General features: G+C 42.2%; 6 protein-coding genes across 6 annotated transcripts; 2 read left to right on the forward strand and 4 right to left on the reverse strand.

Annotated features, from left to right (window-relative positions):
* Positions 1–2,506: 2,506 nt before the first annotated feature.
* Positions 2,507–2,770, forward strand: CTRU02_211624 (uncharacterized protein; the record flags this gene model as incomplete). The annotated part of the gene is made up of 1 exon (XM_070205677.1): positions 2,507–2,770. The coding sequence occupies one exon, from the start codon at positions 2,507–2,509 to the stop codon at positions 2,768–2,770; it is 264 nt and encodes an 87-aa protein (XP_070060490.1).
* Positions 2,771–3,388: 618 nt separating this feature from the next.
* Positions 3,389–3,757, reverse strand: CTRU02_211625 (uncharacterized protein; the record flags this gene model as incomplete). The annotated part of the gene is made up of 1 exon (XM_070205678.1): positions 3,389–3,757. The coding sequence occupies one exon, from the start codon at positions 3,755–3,757 to the stop codon at positions 3,389–3,391; it is 369 nt and encodes a 122-aa protein (XP_070060491.1).
* Positions 3,758–9,041: 5,284 nt separating this feature from the next.
* CTRU02_211626 (uncharacterized protein) lies at positions 9,042–9,410 on the reverse strand (the record flags this gene model as incomplete). Its single annotated transcript, XM_036732847.2, has 1 exon — positions 9,042–9,410. The coding sequence occupies one exon, from the start codon at positions 9,408–9,410 to the stop codon at positions 9,042–9,044; it is 369 nt and encodes a 122-aa protein (XP_036575370.2).
* A 620-nt stretch (positions 9,411–10,030) lies between these two features.
* CTRU02_211627 (uncharacterized protein) lies at positions 10,031–10,560 on the forward strand (the record flags this gene model as incomplete). Its single annotated transcript, XM_036732849.1, has 2 exons — positions 10,031–10,244; positions 10,295–10,560. 2 exons carry the CDS (start codon positions 10,031–10,033, stop codon positions 10,558–10,560), a joined length of 480 nt encoding a protein of 159 aa, XP_036575371.1.
* Positions 10,561–10,690: 130 nt separating this feature from the next.
* Positions 10,691–10,876, reverse strand: CTRU02_211628 (uncharacterized protein; the record flags this gene model as incomplete). The annotated part of the gene is made up of 1 exon (XM_036732848.2): positions 10,691–10,876. The coding sequence occupies one exon, from the start codon at positions 10,874–10,876 to the stop codon at positions 10,691–10,693; it is 186 nt and encodes a 61-aa protein (XP_036575372.2).
* A 4,563-nt stretch (positions 10,877–15,439) lies between these two features.
* On the reverse strand, positions 15,440–16,504 carry CTRU02_211629 (reverse transcriptase domain protein; the record flags this gene model as incomplete). The annotated part of the gene is made up of 1 exon (XM_036732850.1): positions 15,440–16,504. The coding sequence occupies one exon, from the start codon at positions 16,502–16,504 to the stop codon at positions 15,440–15,442; it is 1,065 nt and encodes a 354-aa protein (XP_036575373.1).
* Between the last annotated feature and the right edge of the window lie 1,534 nt (positions 16,505–18,038).

The following is an 18,038-nucleotide window of genomic DNA, read 5'->3' on the forward strand; positions in this document are numbered from 1 at the left end:
ATAGATCGAAACTTAATAATAGACTTATTAAAGTCTACGACGAGACCGTATTCTTTATAAAAAAGGGTACTAAGTAATAGGTTTGCTCTAAGCATATTAATAACCCTTACTATAATAATAATATATATATTTACGTCTATCTTACTTATTTTACTAAGGACGTAGAAGTTAAATATTACTTTTTCAATAACCTAGAAGGTAGAATCTATAGTATTTATTTTCCTTAGTTTGATTACTTAAAAAGACGATTTATAAGCAAATTGTATAACCTAAGACTTTTTAACTAGTATAATTAAAGCTCCTATATCGATATATACCTTATCTAGTTTGCTATTATCGTCGGCTTTAATATAAAGTCGAAGGTATATCCTTTTCGAAGGCATGCTATGCTTATTCGGTTTCGTCTAAGCGTCGATAATTTAGCTTAATACTAACTTTAGCAACTTTCTAATTTCGTAGTTTTTTACGGCTGCTTTAGCAAAGTCGCTACGCGGCTCCGTCTAAGGCTTTATTTAATACGCCGTCGTAACTACCGTTACTTCCTCTTATATTTAAGGAGATAGGGGAAGGATCTCTACCTTAGGAATAGTCGCCTCGTAGGCGCGGAAGGCAACGTTACTAGTCTATCCTATATAAGCTACCTCTTCCTCTTATAGTTATACTACTAGAACTTTTACGACGTCTTCGAGGATATACTTATAATCGACAAGGTAATTAATTATATCCTCGTCTAATTCGTCTTCTTATACGAACTTAGCGTCGTTAAGTAGTTAACCTAGACGGTTATACTAAGCGAATCGCCTTAAGTTTAGGAACTTCTACTATACGTTCTAAGGTTTATAATCTTTCTAGTTTTATTATTTCTAGTTAGGTTACGTTTTCTTTTATTATTATTAAGGCTAGTTACGTTATAGCTAGGGAAAATCGCGTTTCTCTTAGTTCTTATTATTCTAGGCTAGGCGTAGTTCTCCTTATAAAGCGTTATCCTTACTATCTAGGGCGGTTATATAAAGAAGCTTGATTAAGGTCTATAGGTATCTTTGAATAACTTTATATTTTTCCTCGGCAAGTCTAAGATAGCTTTTAACCGTATTATTAAGCGTTAGTTCGTAGAGAAATTGTTATAAAGATAGGTCTAAAGCGTTATAAAATATCGTAAGTAGTTATTACTAAGGCGTTAACGATCCTAACTATACTTTGCTATATTTAAAGCAGTCTTAAGCGAATAATCGGATATCCTTATTACTACCGATCTTTTCTATAGTAAACTTATTAAATACTACCTATTAGATTACTTCTATCTAGGTTAGCCTAAATCAGGCTTTTAGTCCCTTCTATAAGCCGAACTATCCCTAGGCTTTATACTAGTTCCTTTCTATAAGCCTGAGGTAATATTTTTACTAGCTAAGTACTTTACTTCTAAGTAGGTTCTGCTATTCTCTAAAGACCTTATCTCGAGCGTAAGGATTAACGATCTTAGCTTCGATCGCCGAAAGCTATAAGTCTACTGTTACGGCCAGCTAACTGACAGTGGGTTTGTGTTAACAGTAAGCCAGGGATTGAGAGTAGTAACAGTCGTTCCGTGGTCCTGGTCGAATAGATCGTAGATCTTCAAAGGTCTTGGTGATCAGTCAAGGCCTTAACAAGAGTCGTAGAGTAGTCGTCACTTAGGTATAGCTGAAAGTACCGGTTAGGGTAATCACAAAGTTGATTGCTGAAGAACTAGGAAAGGTAGGACTCGAGAGGACTCGAGTCCCAACTATATACAAGTCTGGTTCCATGCTGAACACTTCCTGATCCTGGGGGACCGACACCCAGGACGTCGGTCCATCGCCATGGACCGCCCTTGGCACCGTCGGTCCTGTCCCAGGACCGCTTATCGTCCGTCGGTCCTGCTTATCGTCACGTGACCTGTATCCTAGTTCTTCCGTTCCGTGGGGGTTGTTACGACGTAACGGCTGACGGCCGTCCCTATAACCGCTGAAAAAAACATCAACAACAGCGAGAACGAAATTTTTGAAAATCGGAGCAAAAACGGCCCCAAATACGCGTGCTCGCGGCCACAGAGCCCCCTTCGATGCAATGCCATCCTCGGCCTTGATTCTACGTCCCAAAGGGGCCCAAGATGGCCGCAGAGCACGCCCCGACTACAATGAAAAACTTGAGAGCAAGCCGCAAAATACGACATATCAATAGACAACACTGTTACCACCACCACAGGCGAGCCACAAGCCGCTACACGAAGCACTAAGACTGCGCCCAAACAATCAACTTTAACACAACAGCCGCCGACAGGTTTTGGGTCACCTGTCACCCCCGACAAAGTTTGCAACGTCCCATAACGACGAAGATGAGTCCGACAGAACAGTATCACCTTCCGCACGGAGAAAGCACCAGGCATTAGGCATGCTACGATCGATGCCACACAATACTACAGACCACAGACAGACTAGTCCCCTGTCGCCCCTTTTGCGAAGAAGGATTGGTGTCCCTTCAACGCGCGACAATGTCTGCGGAATCTGTGCGGGAGCTCTCATACCCAGTAATCGAACATGTCGGAGTCAGTGGAGCATTGTGCTTCGTGGAAGACCCTTGGGCCAATGTGGTAGAGGGCAATAGTGGTCAACAGGCAAGAAACAAGAGGCCACATAGGAACCCGGCAGGAGGCAACAAAGAATTTACAGATGCAACTGAGAAAACGGCACATACAAGTCCGGGAGGATACGGACAAAACAAAGAGACAAAGCTAAGCGCTGGGGGGAGACTGTAGGTACAAAGAACCAGATACGGTGCTACCAGCACCAACTGAACCGAAGCAGGAGGACGCAAAACAAGCATTCTAGAAAGCAACACAAAAGCGAGAAAGCAGACAGGAGAGCAACACACTTCTTCAACAGAGGGCACAAACACACAGAATAGAGAACATAGTGGGGAGCTTGGGGATAGCTGGCCCTGATGCAACATCAGGGCGAAGTAGGGCGTCGCTGTTCATTGTCGACGCTTCGGCTACCTGCCAAACCCCGCTTTCCGGGCATAGCTGCTGGCATAAGAGCGGCTTTATAACCGAGTAGGAATAAATCAATCAATCAAACCCTATAACCGCTGAGCCGAAAAACATCAACAACAGCGAGAACGAAATTTTTGAAAACAGCATCAAATTGATCAAACCACGCCCGCTCGCGCTCTCAGAGGTCACTTTAGGCATAATGTCATCCTCGGCATTGATTCTGCTCCCAAAGAGCCTGCTCGTGGCCGCGGGCGGGCTCTGACCACGAAAAATTCGAGAGCAAGCCACAAAGTATGACACGTCAATAGACAACACTATCGACACCACCGCGGTTGAGTCACGGGCTATCACGTAAGCACAACGACCAAGCCCAAACAAACATCAACACCACAGCCACCGATAGGTTATGGGTCGCCTATCACCCCCGACAAAGTTTGCAACGTCCCGCGACAACAACGACGACAAGCCCGACAGAACGGTATCACCTCCTGCATAGAGAAAGCACCAGACACCAGGCATGCTACGATCGATGCCACAAAATACTACAGTTTGCAGACAGATTGGTCCCCTGTCGCCCCCTCCGCGAAGAAGGATTGTCGCCCCTTCAACGTATGACAATGTCTGCGGAATCTGTGTACGAGCTCTCATACTTAGTAATCGGACGAATCGAAGCGGTTGGAGCATTGTGTTTTGCGGATTGAGTCCGACTCCAGGCGGTGGATGGAGGTGGTGGTCGAAAGATGGAAACATAGAGCCACATAGGAACCCAGCATGAGGCAACAAAAAGATTTACAGATTCAACTAAGATATAGCATATGCGAGTCTGAGAGGATGCGGACAAGATAAAGAGACGAAGCTGAGGGCTGGGGGGAGACTATAGGTATACAGAACCAGACATGGTGCCTAGCACCAACAGAACCGAAGTAGGAGGACGCGAAAGAAGGATTCTAGAAGGCAACACTAAGCGAGAGAGCAGGCAGGAGGACAACAATCTTCAACAGAGGGCATAAACACACAAGAATAGATAGCATAGTGGGAGCTTGGGGACAGCTGGTCCTGATCTAACAACAGGGCGAAGTGGGGCGTCGCGGTTTATCGTCGATGCTTCGGCTGTCTGCCAAACCCCGCTTTCCGGGCATAGCTGCTAGCATAAGAGCGGCTTCATAACCGTGTAGGAATCAATCAATCAATCAATCATAACCGCTAAGCCCCTGCGGGGTCGTCGTCAGTGGTTTGTTAACTGTCGGGTCGTAACATCTACGTCTTAGTAGTATAGCGTCTCTCGGTCGTAGAATATAGGCTCCCTACTATACTTACTATTAGCGTCAGGCTAGAATACTCTATATCGTTACTAAATATTCGTTATAGTTATAAATCTCCTCCCTAGGTTTAATAGTTTCGATCCTAGCGTTACTATGCCTAATAGCCTTCCGAACGCGTTTATTAGTATTGCTTCGAACTATTACTATATTTAAAGGGGTAGTAGAGTCTAGAAGGATAGAAATCCTATTACTATTAGGTATAATATCTACCTTTAAGGGGGAAGGTATCTTCTTATACCGGGGGGTATATATTATTATTAAGGATTCTATCCCTAGCTTAGTATAAATTACGTTCCCTCCGATAAGGTCTTTATAACTTATACCTCCGTTTTTAAAAGAATAACCTTAGCTTATAGCGGTTTCGTATATTATTATTAATTTAATAGTCTTGCTTATTAAAAAGTTTATTAAGGTTAGCTTACGGTTATATCTAATACTACTAACTATAGCTTTTAAAAGTCTTTATAATTCCCTTCGTATTAGCTATACTTAAGTAGTACCTTAGGAGGTTATTACTTTTACTATTAAAGCTATATTAGTAGCGTTATTAGCGCTAGTTTAGTAGTTTCGTTATTTCTTATAGGTTGCTTGCTTTTCGTAATGTCTAACTCTTCTAAGCTTAGTTCTCTAAATTATCCTTAAAAGTCCTAGAGTTTTTAAGCGTAGATAATCGCCTTAGTAATGCTATTTACCGCCTTGTTATAATCGTAATTCTTTATCTTCTAGCTATCTTCGAGTTACGTTGCCTAAGTCTAGGTTCTATCGTCGTATCTAACGTCGATTTAGCCGATATTTATATTCTACGCGATGAACGCTATAATACTTATATATACTTAGAAGGAGTCTGAAATTCTTATTATTTTAGGATTATTAAGATATATCTCCTAATATCGTAAGAGACGTCTTACTATCTCGCGATAACCGTTATTTAACCTCGGGTTATTTATATAACTTATTATATAAGTCTATGTTAGCTACGTCGAGGTATAGGTTATGATTTTAAGTAAGTAGGCTTGTAAGGTATTTCCCTCGAGATTCTCCGCGATATATCGCGGTTAAATCAAGAGAAAAAATTAATCGAGATTAAGTCGTGCTACTACTTATCACAGTTCTTCCTACTAGCACGTAGCTACAACAAGCAGAGGTCGGAACCGTAATAAGAACAGAGATATAAATAGAATAATATAGAAGTTAAACAAACGGTTATAAAGCAAATAAATAATAATAAATTAATAAACGTAAGTATAAGTAGTTAGTCTTCTATTAAGTTAGTCTACTAACGATGATATTATCGAGGGCGTCTCTTATATAGGTACGGCTAGCATATAAGATATTACATACCCCTGATAACTATTTATAAAACTATAACAACTAGTATAAGAACTATATCAAAGGCAATAGTCCGTATAATACCTATATTATTCTAGACGGCTATGCTAGCTATGCTAACTATATATATAGTTCTAACGCCTCTAACTATAGCTTAAGTAAGTTTCGTCCTAACCTATATATAACTAAATATAAATTTAATCTATTCTATATAGCCCCGTCCCCCTCGAAGCAACCTGCCGTAGAGATTTATACTTCTACCCCGAGTAGTAAGAAGTTATACGTCTCTTATATAAAGTATAACTTTCTTAACGCAGTCCGTAGCGTTAAGCCTAAGTATATACGACTTATTAGAAATACGTTAGTTTCTATCGTAAACAAGCTTGCTAATATTAAGTATAGTACGTTATTATATATATCTAATACCGTCTATATATCTTTACTAACTATAGTTATATATAGATAAGAACGAAAACATTAAGATTAAGCTTTATTACGACTAAGCAAGACCTTACAAAATCCTATACGACTATATAATAACTAGAGATAACGTAAATATATATTTATATGCTATAGATACCTACTAAGGCGTATAGAATCGGGAATCTAGTATATAGAAATAATAAATATACTTATAAGAATAAGAAGATAAATATAAGTATTTACGGTTAGTAACTTTAGTTTATAAGTTAGGTATTTTTATATAAGGTTTAACACCCTTATATAAAAGCGTAAGACTATCTATACCTTTACGTTTTTAGGTTTTTTTTAAAATACTTAATTCGTATTTCTTTACTAACATCTATATTTTCCCGTTCTCCCTCGTAAATCTCCGTATAGACTATTATAATACCTTACTATAGCTAGCCGGCTACGTATCGACCTTACCCCTTTTTAATCTATTATTACTAAAAAGTTCTAGAATAGTTAGACTTATTCTAATATAATTATATATCTTTCTAAATCATTCTAAATTTAGGTCTCTCCGTTAATATTTAAACGTTTCTTATAAAGCTTAAACCTCCGCTGCGAAGTCCGTATAGAATTTTCTAACGCCTTACTATAACGTATCTTCTAACTCTTCTTTAATTATAGGCTATCCGATTTAGATATTCTTTTATACTTATAGACGGAAGGCTTTATAGTCTTATAACATAGCTTAGAAGATATTCGAAAATACTATAAACTATAACGCTATCAAACCCCTAAGCAGCTTTAAATAGTATTTTACTAAGCTATAAACTTCCTTACCTTTATAATAAGTAATAAAGTATACGTTATATAAGACTTTAGCTAAGAATTCCTCTTTATATATATATGCTAACGTAGCTATATTATTAGCTGCTCGGTCTTATATAAAGCATATTATATAGTTTTTCTTAAAGAAGTTATAAACCGACTAAAAAAGATCTGATACCGGCGGAAAGGTTAGACTATGCTAGGTCTAAACTTTATATAGTTACTCGATATATATAATAAACTACTTCCGTTTAGGTTTAAGATATATATTAGCATTGATATATACTCCCGTTATATTATATAGTTTTACGTTAGGTTTTTGTTGGAACGGTAGGTAGGAATCTCGTAGATAGTACGATATCCTTATAACAGGGTATTAGAGTAAGGGAACTTGTACTTATGAAGTAGGGCTTTAATAGTAAAGAATGTATAGGCTTATATTGAAGCTGAGTTGGTTGAGGAACTAATAGCTAGCTAAGGGAGAGAATTAGGCTAGTTATATAGTAGTATAACGTCGCCTATAATAGCTAATATAGGAAGCTATAAGCTAGGTTTAGTATACGTAAGTATATACGTCAACTAGCTTATAAAGCAGCTTATAAATCAGACTAGAATCTTCTTTAACTAAATAGACTTTTAGATAAGGTTAAAGAGAGTATTCCATAGGGATCTGAATGTCATATGTTTAAACTAGCAAGCAGCCATTCTTAGCTAGTTACTTTTGTAAGTCCTACTAAGTCTTAGATAAGACTAAATAGGATAAATAAGTAAAATAGAAGTATAATATACTTATACTTCTAACAGTTTTCTATATATATAGCTTATTCTATATTAGCTTAATATCTATCTATACTTCTATTACAAGGTATTATGCTATAAACTATTCGTTTAGACCGTAGTATAGAAACTATCTTAACTACTAGTAGTTATTAATATCTATTATAAAACTATATAAAGAAAGCCCCTTTATAACTAAGCTAAGACGTTCTTATTTAGTTCCGTAACTATTAGATCTTTAGTAAAAGTATCTATAATGTTAAGATTAAAAGCTAGTAGAACTAACTTTGTTAAGCATAGTCTATAACTTAGAAAGTACGTATTATTTACCTTTATATCTATTTATTTACTAATAGTATTAAGTATATTTCTATCGATTATAAGTATTAGGTTTATTTTATAACTAATCGCTTTCTAACCGTATTACCTTATTATTTATCTTTATACTACTTATCCGTAAAGACTTTACCTCTTTTATTTAACTTTAGAATAACTATCGTATTTGCTTATAAAAAAGTCGCCTATATATTATTTCTAGTTAACTATAGAAACTTTATTATTATCTAGATTATTAAACCGTATAAGACTTTGCTTAGTGTTACGGTCAGCTATCCGACAGTAGGGTCTGCTAACAGAAGTTGGGGATTGACGCTAGTAAACAGTATTGTCGTGTCGTAAGTCTGGTTCGTAGGTCGTAGGCTATGTCGTAGATCGGTAGTCAGAGGCTAAGGTGATCAATCTTAGGCTCAACAAGTATTCGCAGTGAAGGTAAGCTGAAAGTATCTTGAGGATGAATACAAAGTTGATTGCTGAAGAGCTATGGAAGTCTGACTATGAGTCGAGCTCAGGTCATACTATATACAAGTCCGAATAGTACCCTTTGTTTGTTTTACCGTTCCTGATCCTGACGGGGTCCGTTCCTCGTTCATACGGATCCCGTATATACCAAGGACAGACTCCGTATTCTTGGCGTACGGATCTAATCTCTTATCTTATCGTCACGTGACTTGCACTATAGTTCTTCCGTTTCCGAGTGAATCCCTGTTGTTCCTGTGATTCTGCAGTACAAATGTCCTGTTACAGCCGCCCCAAAACATCAACAACAGCGAGAACGAAATTTTTGAAAACAGCATCAAATTGATCAAACCACGCCCGCTCGCGCTCTCAGAGGTCACTTTGGGCATAATGTCATCCTCGGCATTGATTCTGCTCCCAAAGAGCCTGCTCGTGGCCGCGGGCGGGCTCTGACCACGAAAAATTCGAGAGCAAGCCACAAAGTATGACACGTCAATAGACAACACCATCGACACCACCGCGGTTGAGTCACGGGCTATCACGTGAGCATAACGACCAAGCCCAAACAAACATCAACACCATAGCCACCGATAGGTTATGGGTCGCCTATCACCCCCGACAAAGTTTGCAACGTCCCGCGACAACAACGACGACAAGCCCGACAGAACGGTATCACCTCCTGCATAGAGAAAGCACCAGACACCAGGCATGCTACGATCGATGCTACAAAATACTACAGTTTGCAGACAGATTGGTCCCCTGTCGCCCCCTCCGCGAAGAAGGATTGTCGCCCCTTCAACGTATGACAATGTCTGCGGAATCTGTGTACGAGCTCTCATACTTAGTAATCGGACGAATCGAAGCGGTTGGAGCATTGTGTTTTGCGGATTGAGTCCGACTCTAGGCGGTGGATGGAGGTGGTGGTCGAAAGATGGAAACATAGAGCCACATAGGAACCCAGCATGAGGCAACAAAAAGATTTACAGATTCAACTGAGATATAGCACATGCGAGTCTGAGAGGATGCGGACAAGATAAAGAGACGAAGCTGAGGGCTGGGGGGAGACTATAGGTATACAGAACCAGACATGGTGCCTAGCACCAACAGAACCGAAGTAGGAGGACGCGAAAGAAGGATTCTAGAAGGCAACACCAAGCGAGAGAGCAGGCAGGAGGACAACAATCTTCAACAGAGGGCATAAACACACAAGAATAGATAGCATAGTAGGAGCTTGGGGACAGCTGGTCCTGATCTAACAACAGGGCGAAGTGGGGCGTCGCGGTTTATCGTCGATGCTTCGGCTGTCTGCCAAACCCCGCTTTCCGGGCATAGCTGCTAGCATAAGAGCGGCTTCATAACCGTGTAGGAATCAATCAATCAATCAATGTTACAGCCGCCCGACGTCCAAGTGGGTCTTTCAGCTGTTATCCTTGTTTACGGGTCGTAACATCAGGTCCCCTCTCTAAAGGTCTTGTCCTCAAGACCCAACATAAGTAGGTCGTTGGTCCCAGGTTGGGGATCCGTCAATCGTGCTTCCCGATTTACCTATGATGCTGACACCATGTCAGGTCGCGTTCAAAAATCGAAACAATCCAAGTCGGCACTTCGTTCTGCTTGTGAAGACGTTTTTTATCGCTTTGGTTCTGACGACGTTATGCCGTGTACTTACTGCTTCCGTGCAAAGCGTACATGTCGGATGGCGGAGGGCGCAAAAACTTGTCAGGGTTGTAGAAACCTGAAGCGTCCTTGTGATGGTCTCGTGGTGGCGTCTAGTCGTGAGTCTTCGTGGCGTTCGTGTGCCCGTGTGCGTGCTGATTGGTCGTAGTGAAAAGGCTAAGCGATCAGCGTCAGGAGTGGGAAGAGAAGGAGGAGCAGGCTAGTGATGCACTGCTGGATCTTCATGAAAAGTTGGCGCGGGTTCAAGCCGAGGTGGCTGAAGCGGCTGGTCGATTGTCGCGGATCCGCGCGATTCGGAAGAAAGTAAAGGAGCGGCATGTAGAGACGTTTTCTCGAGGGATGCAGGAGTTAGAGGAGGACGACGTTCTTCCTATATTGGATGCTTATGAGAGTGGTGTGGTTGGTGATCTTTAGTTTCAGGGTGTGGAGAACAATCCGGATTAGGCGAGTTTTGGCATTGGCGAGGAGTTTGCGGATCTTGGCCCTTTGTTGGGGGATTCGCAGTTGGTGTCTTCTAGTAGTTCTTAGTTGCTTTCTGGTGTTCCTAGGCGAATAAATGGTTTTCCTTGTCGTAGTCTGTCTGCTTCCGTTGGTAGTCGCACATGCTTGTAAGGTCGCCTGATGCGCTGGTAACCGGTGGTGTCTGTTGGGGCTGTTGTTGCTGGCGCTGCTGGCGTCGTTTCTCGTTCTTGGTGTTGTTGCCAGTAGGTCGCGAGTTCGTCCTTCGCATTGGTGATGTTCTTGGCTGGTTCCCATGTGTTGTCTTCGTAACCATATCCTTTCTACTTGATAAGGTATTAGTATCCTTCTGGTTCTTCAAGGTAGTCGATGATTCGTTCGACTTCGTACTCTGGTTCGTTGTCTTCCACAATAATAAGGTCGTTTGTCTATGATCCTTGTAGTGCTGGTTCGAGTAGCGAAATATAGAATGTTGGAAAACACTTTATCGTGTCGGGTAGGTCGAGTTCGTAATTGACTAGTGAAACTTTTCGGAGGATCTTGAAAGGTCCGAGTTTTTTGAAGTCTAGTTTGTCGTTCGGTCGTTTTGTTTTGATGTTTCGCCGTATGAGGTAGGCGCTATCTCCCTCTTTCAAGGTTAGTCCCTCAATCCTTCGTTTGTTGCTGAATTTCGTCATTCGTTGTCGCACGAATTCGAGTTCTTTGCATGCGTTGTCTTGGATATCCTTGATTTGTTTAACTGTGGCGACAGCCTTGAGTGCTGCTGGGCCAGCTTGGGGTTTTCCATAGGCGGTTGGTTTAAATCCGTAGTTGAGGTAGAAGGGGGATTCCTTAGTGCTTTCTCCGATTGCGCTGTTGTAGGCAAATTGGGCTATTGGTAGGAGTACTACCTAATTATCCTGGTTGTAATTGATATAGGCGCGGAGGTAGGTTTCGAGGATCTGGTTGACTCTTTCTGTTTGTCCGTCGGTCTGCGGGTGAAATGCGGTGGACATTGCTTGCTTGATGCCGAGTTGCGATGTAATTGATTTCTAAAATTTGGAAGTAAAGATCTTGTCTCTGTCTGATACAATTTCCTTAGGTGTTCCGTGATTAGCGATGATGTACTTGAGGAATGTATAGGCGAATTCTTCGGCGTTGCTTGCTTCCTTGTACGGGATAAAGTAGGCGTACTTCGTGAGTCTGTCGACGATAACGAGAACGCTGTCAAAGTAGACTCCCGTAAGGGGTTCTCGAGACTTCGGTAGTTTGATAATAAAGTCGAGTAATATAGAGTGCCAGGCGGTTTGCAGCACAGGCAAAGGTTGTAACAATCTATAAGGTTAGTGTCGGGCTGGTTTGCTTTTAAGGCAAACCTCGCAATCCTTAATTGCTATTGCGACACGTTCTCTAGTGACCTTTTCTCCATATTGTTGTCATAGTCGTTTCTAGGTTTTTGTGATTCCTTGGTGACCGTGTGCTGGCCGAGCGTGGAACTCCATGATTGCTTCATCGTCCAGTCCGCTAGTCGAGCTAGCACTAGATCGTCTAGCTATCATCAAGAGTTTTATAGCGGGCACGAGGTCTCCATTCTCGTTGTGTTTAAGAATCACCTAGGTCTTGTTTGGTACCGGGACATTGTAGTCCGGTCGTCGGCTGAGGGCGTCGGCCCTGCCGTTCTCTGATCCTTTCCGATAGATGATTCGGAAATTGAATTCTGAGAGGAATTCTGACTATCTAATTTGTCGTTTATTAAGTTCCTTCGAAGTAGTGAAGTGGGCTAGGTTCTTATGGTCCGTATACACAAGTACTTGGTAGATGGTTCCTGAGAGTTAGGGTCGCCATTCCTTAAATGCTTCGATGATTGCCATGAGTTCTTTGTCGTAGATCTGGTAGTTAAGTTCTGATCCGCGGAGCTTGCATAAGAAGAAGCCACAGGGGTACAGGCGTCCTTCTGAGTCTCGTTGAGATAATTGTGCTCCTAGCGCGAAATCTAAGGCGTCTGTTTCCACTTCGAATTATTCTAGTAGGTTAGGAATCATCAGGACTGGTTTGCTAGTAATGCGGTCCTTGATTATTTGAAAGGCGGTTTCCTATTTTTCTTTCCACTCGAATAGTTGGTCTTTCTTGCTAAGGTCCGTAAGGGGTGCGTTGATTTTTCCGTAGAGTCTGATAAACTTTCGGTAAAAATTGACGAATCCGAGGAATCCTTGGACTTCCTTGAGGTTCGTCGGTGTCGGCTATTCTTTAACGGCTTGAACTTTCTTTTTGGACATGCTGATGTGTCCGGGAGTAATAGTGAATCCGAGGTATTCTACTTCTTGGGTGTGAAATGTGCTTTTCTCGGGTTTAACCAGGAGTTTAGCGTCTTAGAGGGCTTGAAGTACGAGGTGTACGTGCTCCTTGTATTGTTCCATCGTTAGTAAGAAGATGAGGATGTCGTCAAGGTAGACGACTACGAAGATGTCTACGTATTTCCTGAGAACTTGGTTGATCATGTTCTGGAAAGTGGCTGGGGCATTGGTGAGACCGAAAGGCATGACGAGGTACTCGAAATATCCTCTGCGTGTTCTGAAGGCGGTCTTCTATTCTTCTCCTTGCTTCATTCTAATAAGGTTGTAGGCACCCTTGAGGTCTAGTGCCGTGAAGTAGTTGGCTCCGTAGAGGAGTCGTTGTAGTTCTTCGATTAATAGTAGCGGGTACCGATTTTTAATCGTCATTTCGTTGAGCATTCGGTAGTCGACACAAAGTCGTAGTTTTCCGTTCTTTTTTAGTACGAATAGAATTGGGCTTCCTGCTGGTGATGTTGATTCTCTGATATAGCCTTTCTCGAGGTTTTCGTTAAGGTATTTGTCGAGGGCTTCTATTTCTGTTGGGTTGAGTCTGTAAATTTTGTTGAACTTGGGTTCCTTCCCCTCCTTAATGGGGATTTCGTGATCGAAATTCGTGTGTTCGGGCAGTCCGGTTTCTAGTTCGGCTGCGAAGAGTTTTTCGTAGACTCTGTATTCTTCTAGGATAGACAGAAGTAGATCGTCTTTTTATTCGAGATCCGTTTGCTTTAATGGTCGTGATGCGGCTTCTTTCGCCTTGAGGTAGCAGATGTATCGTTTTGCTGTTCTTTGGTGGGTGGATCTGTTTGAGGCCTGGGTTCTGCAGGGCTGCTCAGGGACTAGATCGTCGTTATCCTAATAGAGTTAGCCTGTTCTCTAATCTATCCGTGGGTTGTTCTTTTCCAGCCATGGTATTCCTAACACAATGTCGTATGCACCGAGTTCGGCAATGTCGAATTGGAGTTGTTCGTTTCGATCTAGGTAACTTATCTCGAGGGGCGTAGTCTCGTTTTTGATGGTTCCTCCTTCGTACTGGACTTGTTCTCCTTCTATGTTGCTGAGCTGGTACGTGTGTTCCTTCTTCTGCCATGGTAGTCGTAGTCGGTTCACCGCTTGGGGTGACACAAAATTCATTTCGGCTCTGCTGTCGATGAGCGCGATGGTTGTCGTGTCGTTGATAGTAACTGCGAGTTGCAGGTGTACTTTCTGGTCTAGGAATGCTAGACAGATGGACCTTGTCGTTGTTGCCTGTCTCGGTCCTTTATCGGTAGGCGAGTCTAGTTTTTTGACTGCTCTAGTTGTCTTGGGTAGGTGATGTGCTTCCCTTCTCGTCGTGCCTTCGTGAGGCGATTTTCCTGGAATCGGAGCCTCGGGGGGCTTGATCCTTCTTGTAGGAGTCTGTAGGCTTTTGCCTTTTGGGTTGCGTGGATGAGGCATTCGTCCGTTCGACATTCTTCCCACTTCATGTTTTTGTCGTGGGTGTACCTCATGGGGTATTGTCGGCTGGGGGTGAACGTGGCGATGTTGCCGTCGAACTTCCTGAGTTCCTACCCTGTGAGAGTATGGGCGGTGTAGACGTTTCGTAGGGGGGTGTTGTCGTATTTCCTGGGTTGGAAGTGGTGTTCGTATTTTTCTCCTATGTGCGTCTCGCAGTGGTCGAAGAAGCACTGGGCCTAAAAGAGGTAGCGATGGCTTGGGTCCGTGATTCTGAGGTAGGGGTGATCTTCGATCCTGAGTTGCGGGGTGTAGTGCGTCCTGGGTCCCATGTTTGGCACGCTATAAAGTTCGATGAATTGCTTATTATTGTGCTGATTTACTTGCTTGTGTGTAATGCGTTCGGGGGTGTTGTCCTTCTCGGGTTCCTCTTCAGAGCTGGTGTCGTCTATACTGGGGGTGAGCCTATAGGCGATCTCCGTCTGAGCACGTTGGCGGGCAACGTCACGAGGTTCGTCCGAGTCGTAGGGTGAATCTTCTCCTTCTCCGAACGTCTAGTTGCTGGTGAGACTGAGGATTTGTTGTTTAGTCAGGGGGTCGTGCTGATATTCAGGTTCCTTATCCGAATCTTCTTCGTTCTCGAATTCCCTGATTCGATTTATTTCGCGTTGAACTTGTGCTTCGGAGTCTCTGATCCTTTGTCGGGTTTCTTTATCGTAACCCATGGGATTGTCGTAGGTAGCTTGCCTTGAGGTGATGCGTAGGGCTGACGAGCCTGCGGGTTTAAGTTGTTATACTCGTAGCCTCCCGTTAAGTTGTTCGGTGGTTTTTCTGATCATCTTGCTGTTGGCCCGGGAGGCCATTGCAAGGGTTTTGCTGGTGGGCTAGTGTCCTGTCATTTCTTTGTCGCTGAGGTGTACAGGGCATTTGTCGTCGTAGCATCCTGTCTACGATAGGGATGCGTGGGGTGTCTTAGTTGCTATACTAGCTTGCTTGGTTCGCTCGGGTACTGGCTTCCAGTTGGGCTTCTTGGGTTGTCTGCAGTCTCTGGCGATGTGTCCTATTTTTTCGCAATTGTAGCACTTGGGGTTCTAAGGTTTCTTGTCGTTGCTCTTGGTAGCGGCACTGAGGTCCATGGGTCCGCTGTGTTGTCCATAGGAAGTGCTTTGTCGGGTGTTGTTCCAGTTGTTGCGGGGTCTGTTGTCGTTCCGCTGGTTGTTGAACTTGTGCTGAGGCTGCCATTGGTACTTGCGTCCTGAGTTCGGGTTTTGTCTTTTCTCTCCTCGTTCCTTTCGTCGTTCGTAGAGGCGGTTGTCGATCTTGATAGCATGTTCGACGTAGGCGAGGAAACTAGGGGGTGTCTCTAACTTGGCTATTTCGTCCTTAACGTTATCTTTGAGTCCTTGGTAGAAGGCGAAGACCTTGCTTTCGTCGGTTATGTGGAGTCTTGCAGCTAATCGTCTGAACTCGGCGGCGTAGAGCGTGGCTGACTTAGTTTGTCGCAGGTGTGATAGGTCTCGCTCGGCCTGCCTTCGCTTATCGGGGTCGAGGAAGAGGGATTCCAGGGCTTTAACATAGCCTGCGAAGCTGAAGAAGATGCTTTTCACCTCTTCGCTATATTTTTCGACCGGGTTGTCGAGCCATTCTTGTTGCAGGGGCTCGAACCAGGCGAGGGCTCTTCCTTGTAGGAAAGTGGCCGCGTGCACCACGCGTTCGGTGTCGTTCTGGAAAGTGTTGATATGGAAGGCTTGGTAGGTCCGTACCTGAACTAAGTGTCCTTTAAGTTGTCCTGGGGTCCCGTCGAAGGTAGAGGGGGTGTTGAGCTTGAGGCGTTCGCGTCCTTCGACCGGGGCGGAAATCACGTTGGCGGCAGCTCGAAGGGTGTTGACTTCCTTCTCAAGTTCCTGAGTCTTGCGCGCTTGCTCCTGAAGTTCCTTGAGAGCAGTGGCGTTTTGGTTGAACATGTCGCGCATCTCCTTGAAGTCCTTGGTGGTTTTGTCGAGCTGTCGTTTGAGTTCTTCGGTGTCGTCCTCGCTGTCTGAGTCGTCCTTCATTTTCTGGTCCTCGACTTCCTGGGCCAGGCTCTGAGGAGCTTTTCCTCCAGAGGTGGATGAGGATCCGGGGGTAGGAGACTTGACAGAGGCGCGGGAAGACATTCTATACTGTTTAGTAGGTATTAATAGTCAACTTACTGAACAGGAGCAATCAAAGTATTACGGTCAGCTATCCGACAGTAGGGTCTGCTAACAGAAGTTAGGGATTGACGCTAGTAAACAGTATTGTCGTGTCGTAAGTCTGGTTCGTAGGTCGTAGGCTGTGTCGTAGATCGGTAGTCAGAGGCTAAGGTGATCAATCTTAGGCTTAACAAGTATTCGCAGTGAAGGTAAGCTGAAAGTATCCTGAGGATGAATACAAAGTTGATTGCTGAAGAGCTATGGAAGTCTGACTATGAGTCGAGCTTAGGTCATACTATATACAAGTCCGAACAGTACCCTTTGTTTGTTTTACCGTTCCTGATCCTGACGGGGTCTGTTCCTCGTTTATACGGATCCCGTATGTGCCAAGGACGGACTCCGTATTCTTGGCGTACGGATCTAATCTCTTATCTTATCGTCACGTGACTTGCACCATAGTTCTTCCGTTTCCGAGTGAATCCCTGTTGTTCCTGTGATTCTGCAGTACAAATGTCCTGTTACAGCCGCCCGACGTCCAAGTGGGTCTTTCAGCTGTTATCCTTGTTTACGGGTCGTAACACTTAGCTAATTAATTATATAAAGATTTAAAAACTTTAAAACTTACTTAAAAGTAAAAAACTTAATTTAGATTAATTCCTTCCGTACGAAGTCTTTTAAGTTTATAAAGGTATTATAAAGCCTATATAAACCTTTCTACTAGTTATAAACTTTTATAGTATATAATATCTACGTATTAAAGCATATAACTTCCTACGGCAACGTCTTAAAGAATATATTAAGGCTAGGATTTAACTAAAACTTTACTTACTATTAAAACAAAATAAAGGTATTAAATAAGTAAAAAAATAGTTCCGTAGCTACAGGATTAGTATAGATAAACTTTATATATTACTATTAAGAAGTAATAATAGTTTAGAAATAAATAAAACTTAAATATATAAAGTATACTTAAACGATTATTTCCTCTTATTATACTACTATTTCGTCTTCTTCCTTATCTTCCTAGCTACCTCCTTTAAAAGTTATATCCTCCTAAATAATATCTATATAGCCTTGCTACTTAACTTATAAGTATATACGCTTATATAACTTTATTCCTTCTCTCTCCTACTTTATTACTTCTTATACTTTAAAAGAAGGCTTTCGTTCGGTTTAAGTTTAAATTTAAGTTAAAAATTTAAGCATAAGCGCTTTCGTAAATATATTAATAGTAAGTAAAAGTATTATACTAGTTATTACTATATTAAGCGTATATTATTTTAGTCGTAACTTCTTTAATACTTATAGTTTAGTAATAAGCAGATCTACTTAACTTTCGGAAATAAGTACGATAGTATAAACATCTTTATTAAAAGTAATTAAGGCTTTATAAAGAAAGGTAAAAAGGTTTTTAGCTTCGTACGCTACCTTACGAAACTTATATATATCTATAAGATTTTTTAAAATAATAAGCATTACCTTCTAGTTTCGGTTAAGGAATTACTTCTTAAACGTA

Source organism: Colletotrichum truncatum (genome assembly GCF_014235925.2).
Source record: "Colletotrichum truncatum strain CMES1059 chromosome Unknown Contig_0008, whole genome shotgun sequence".
Taxonomy (NCBI): Eukaryota; Fungi; Ascomycota; class Sordariomycetes; order Glomerellales; family Glomerellaceae; genus Colletotrichum; species Colletotrichum truncatum.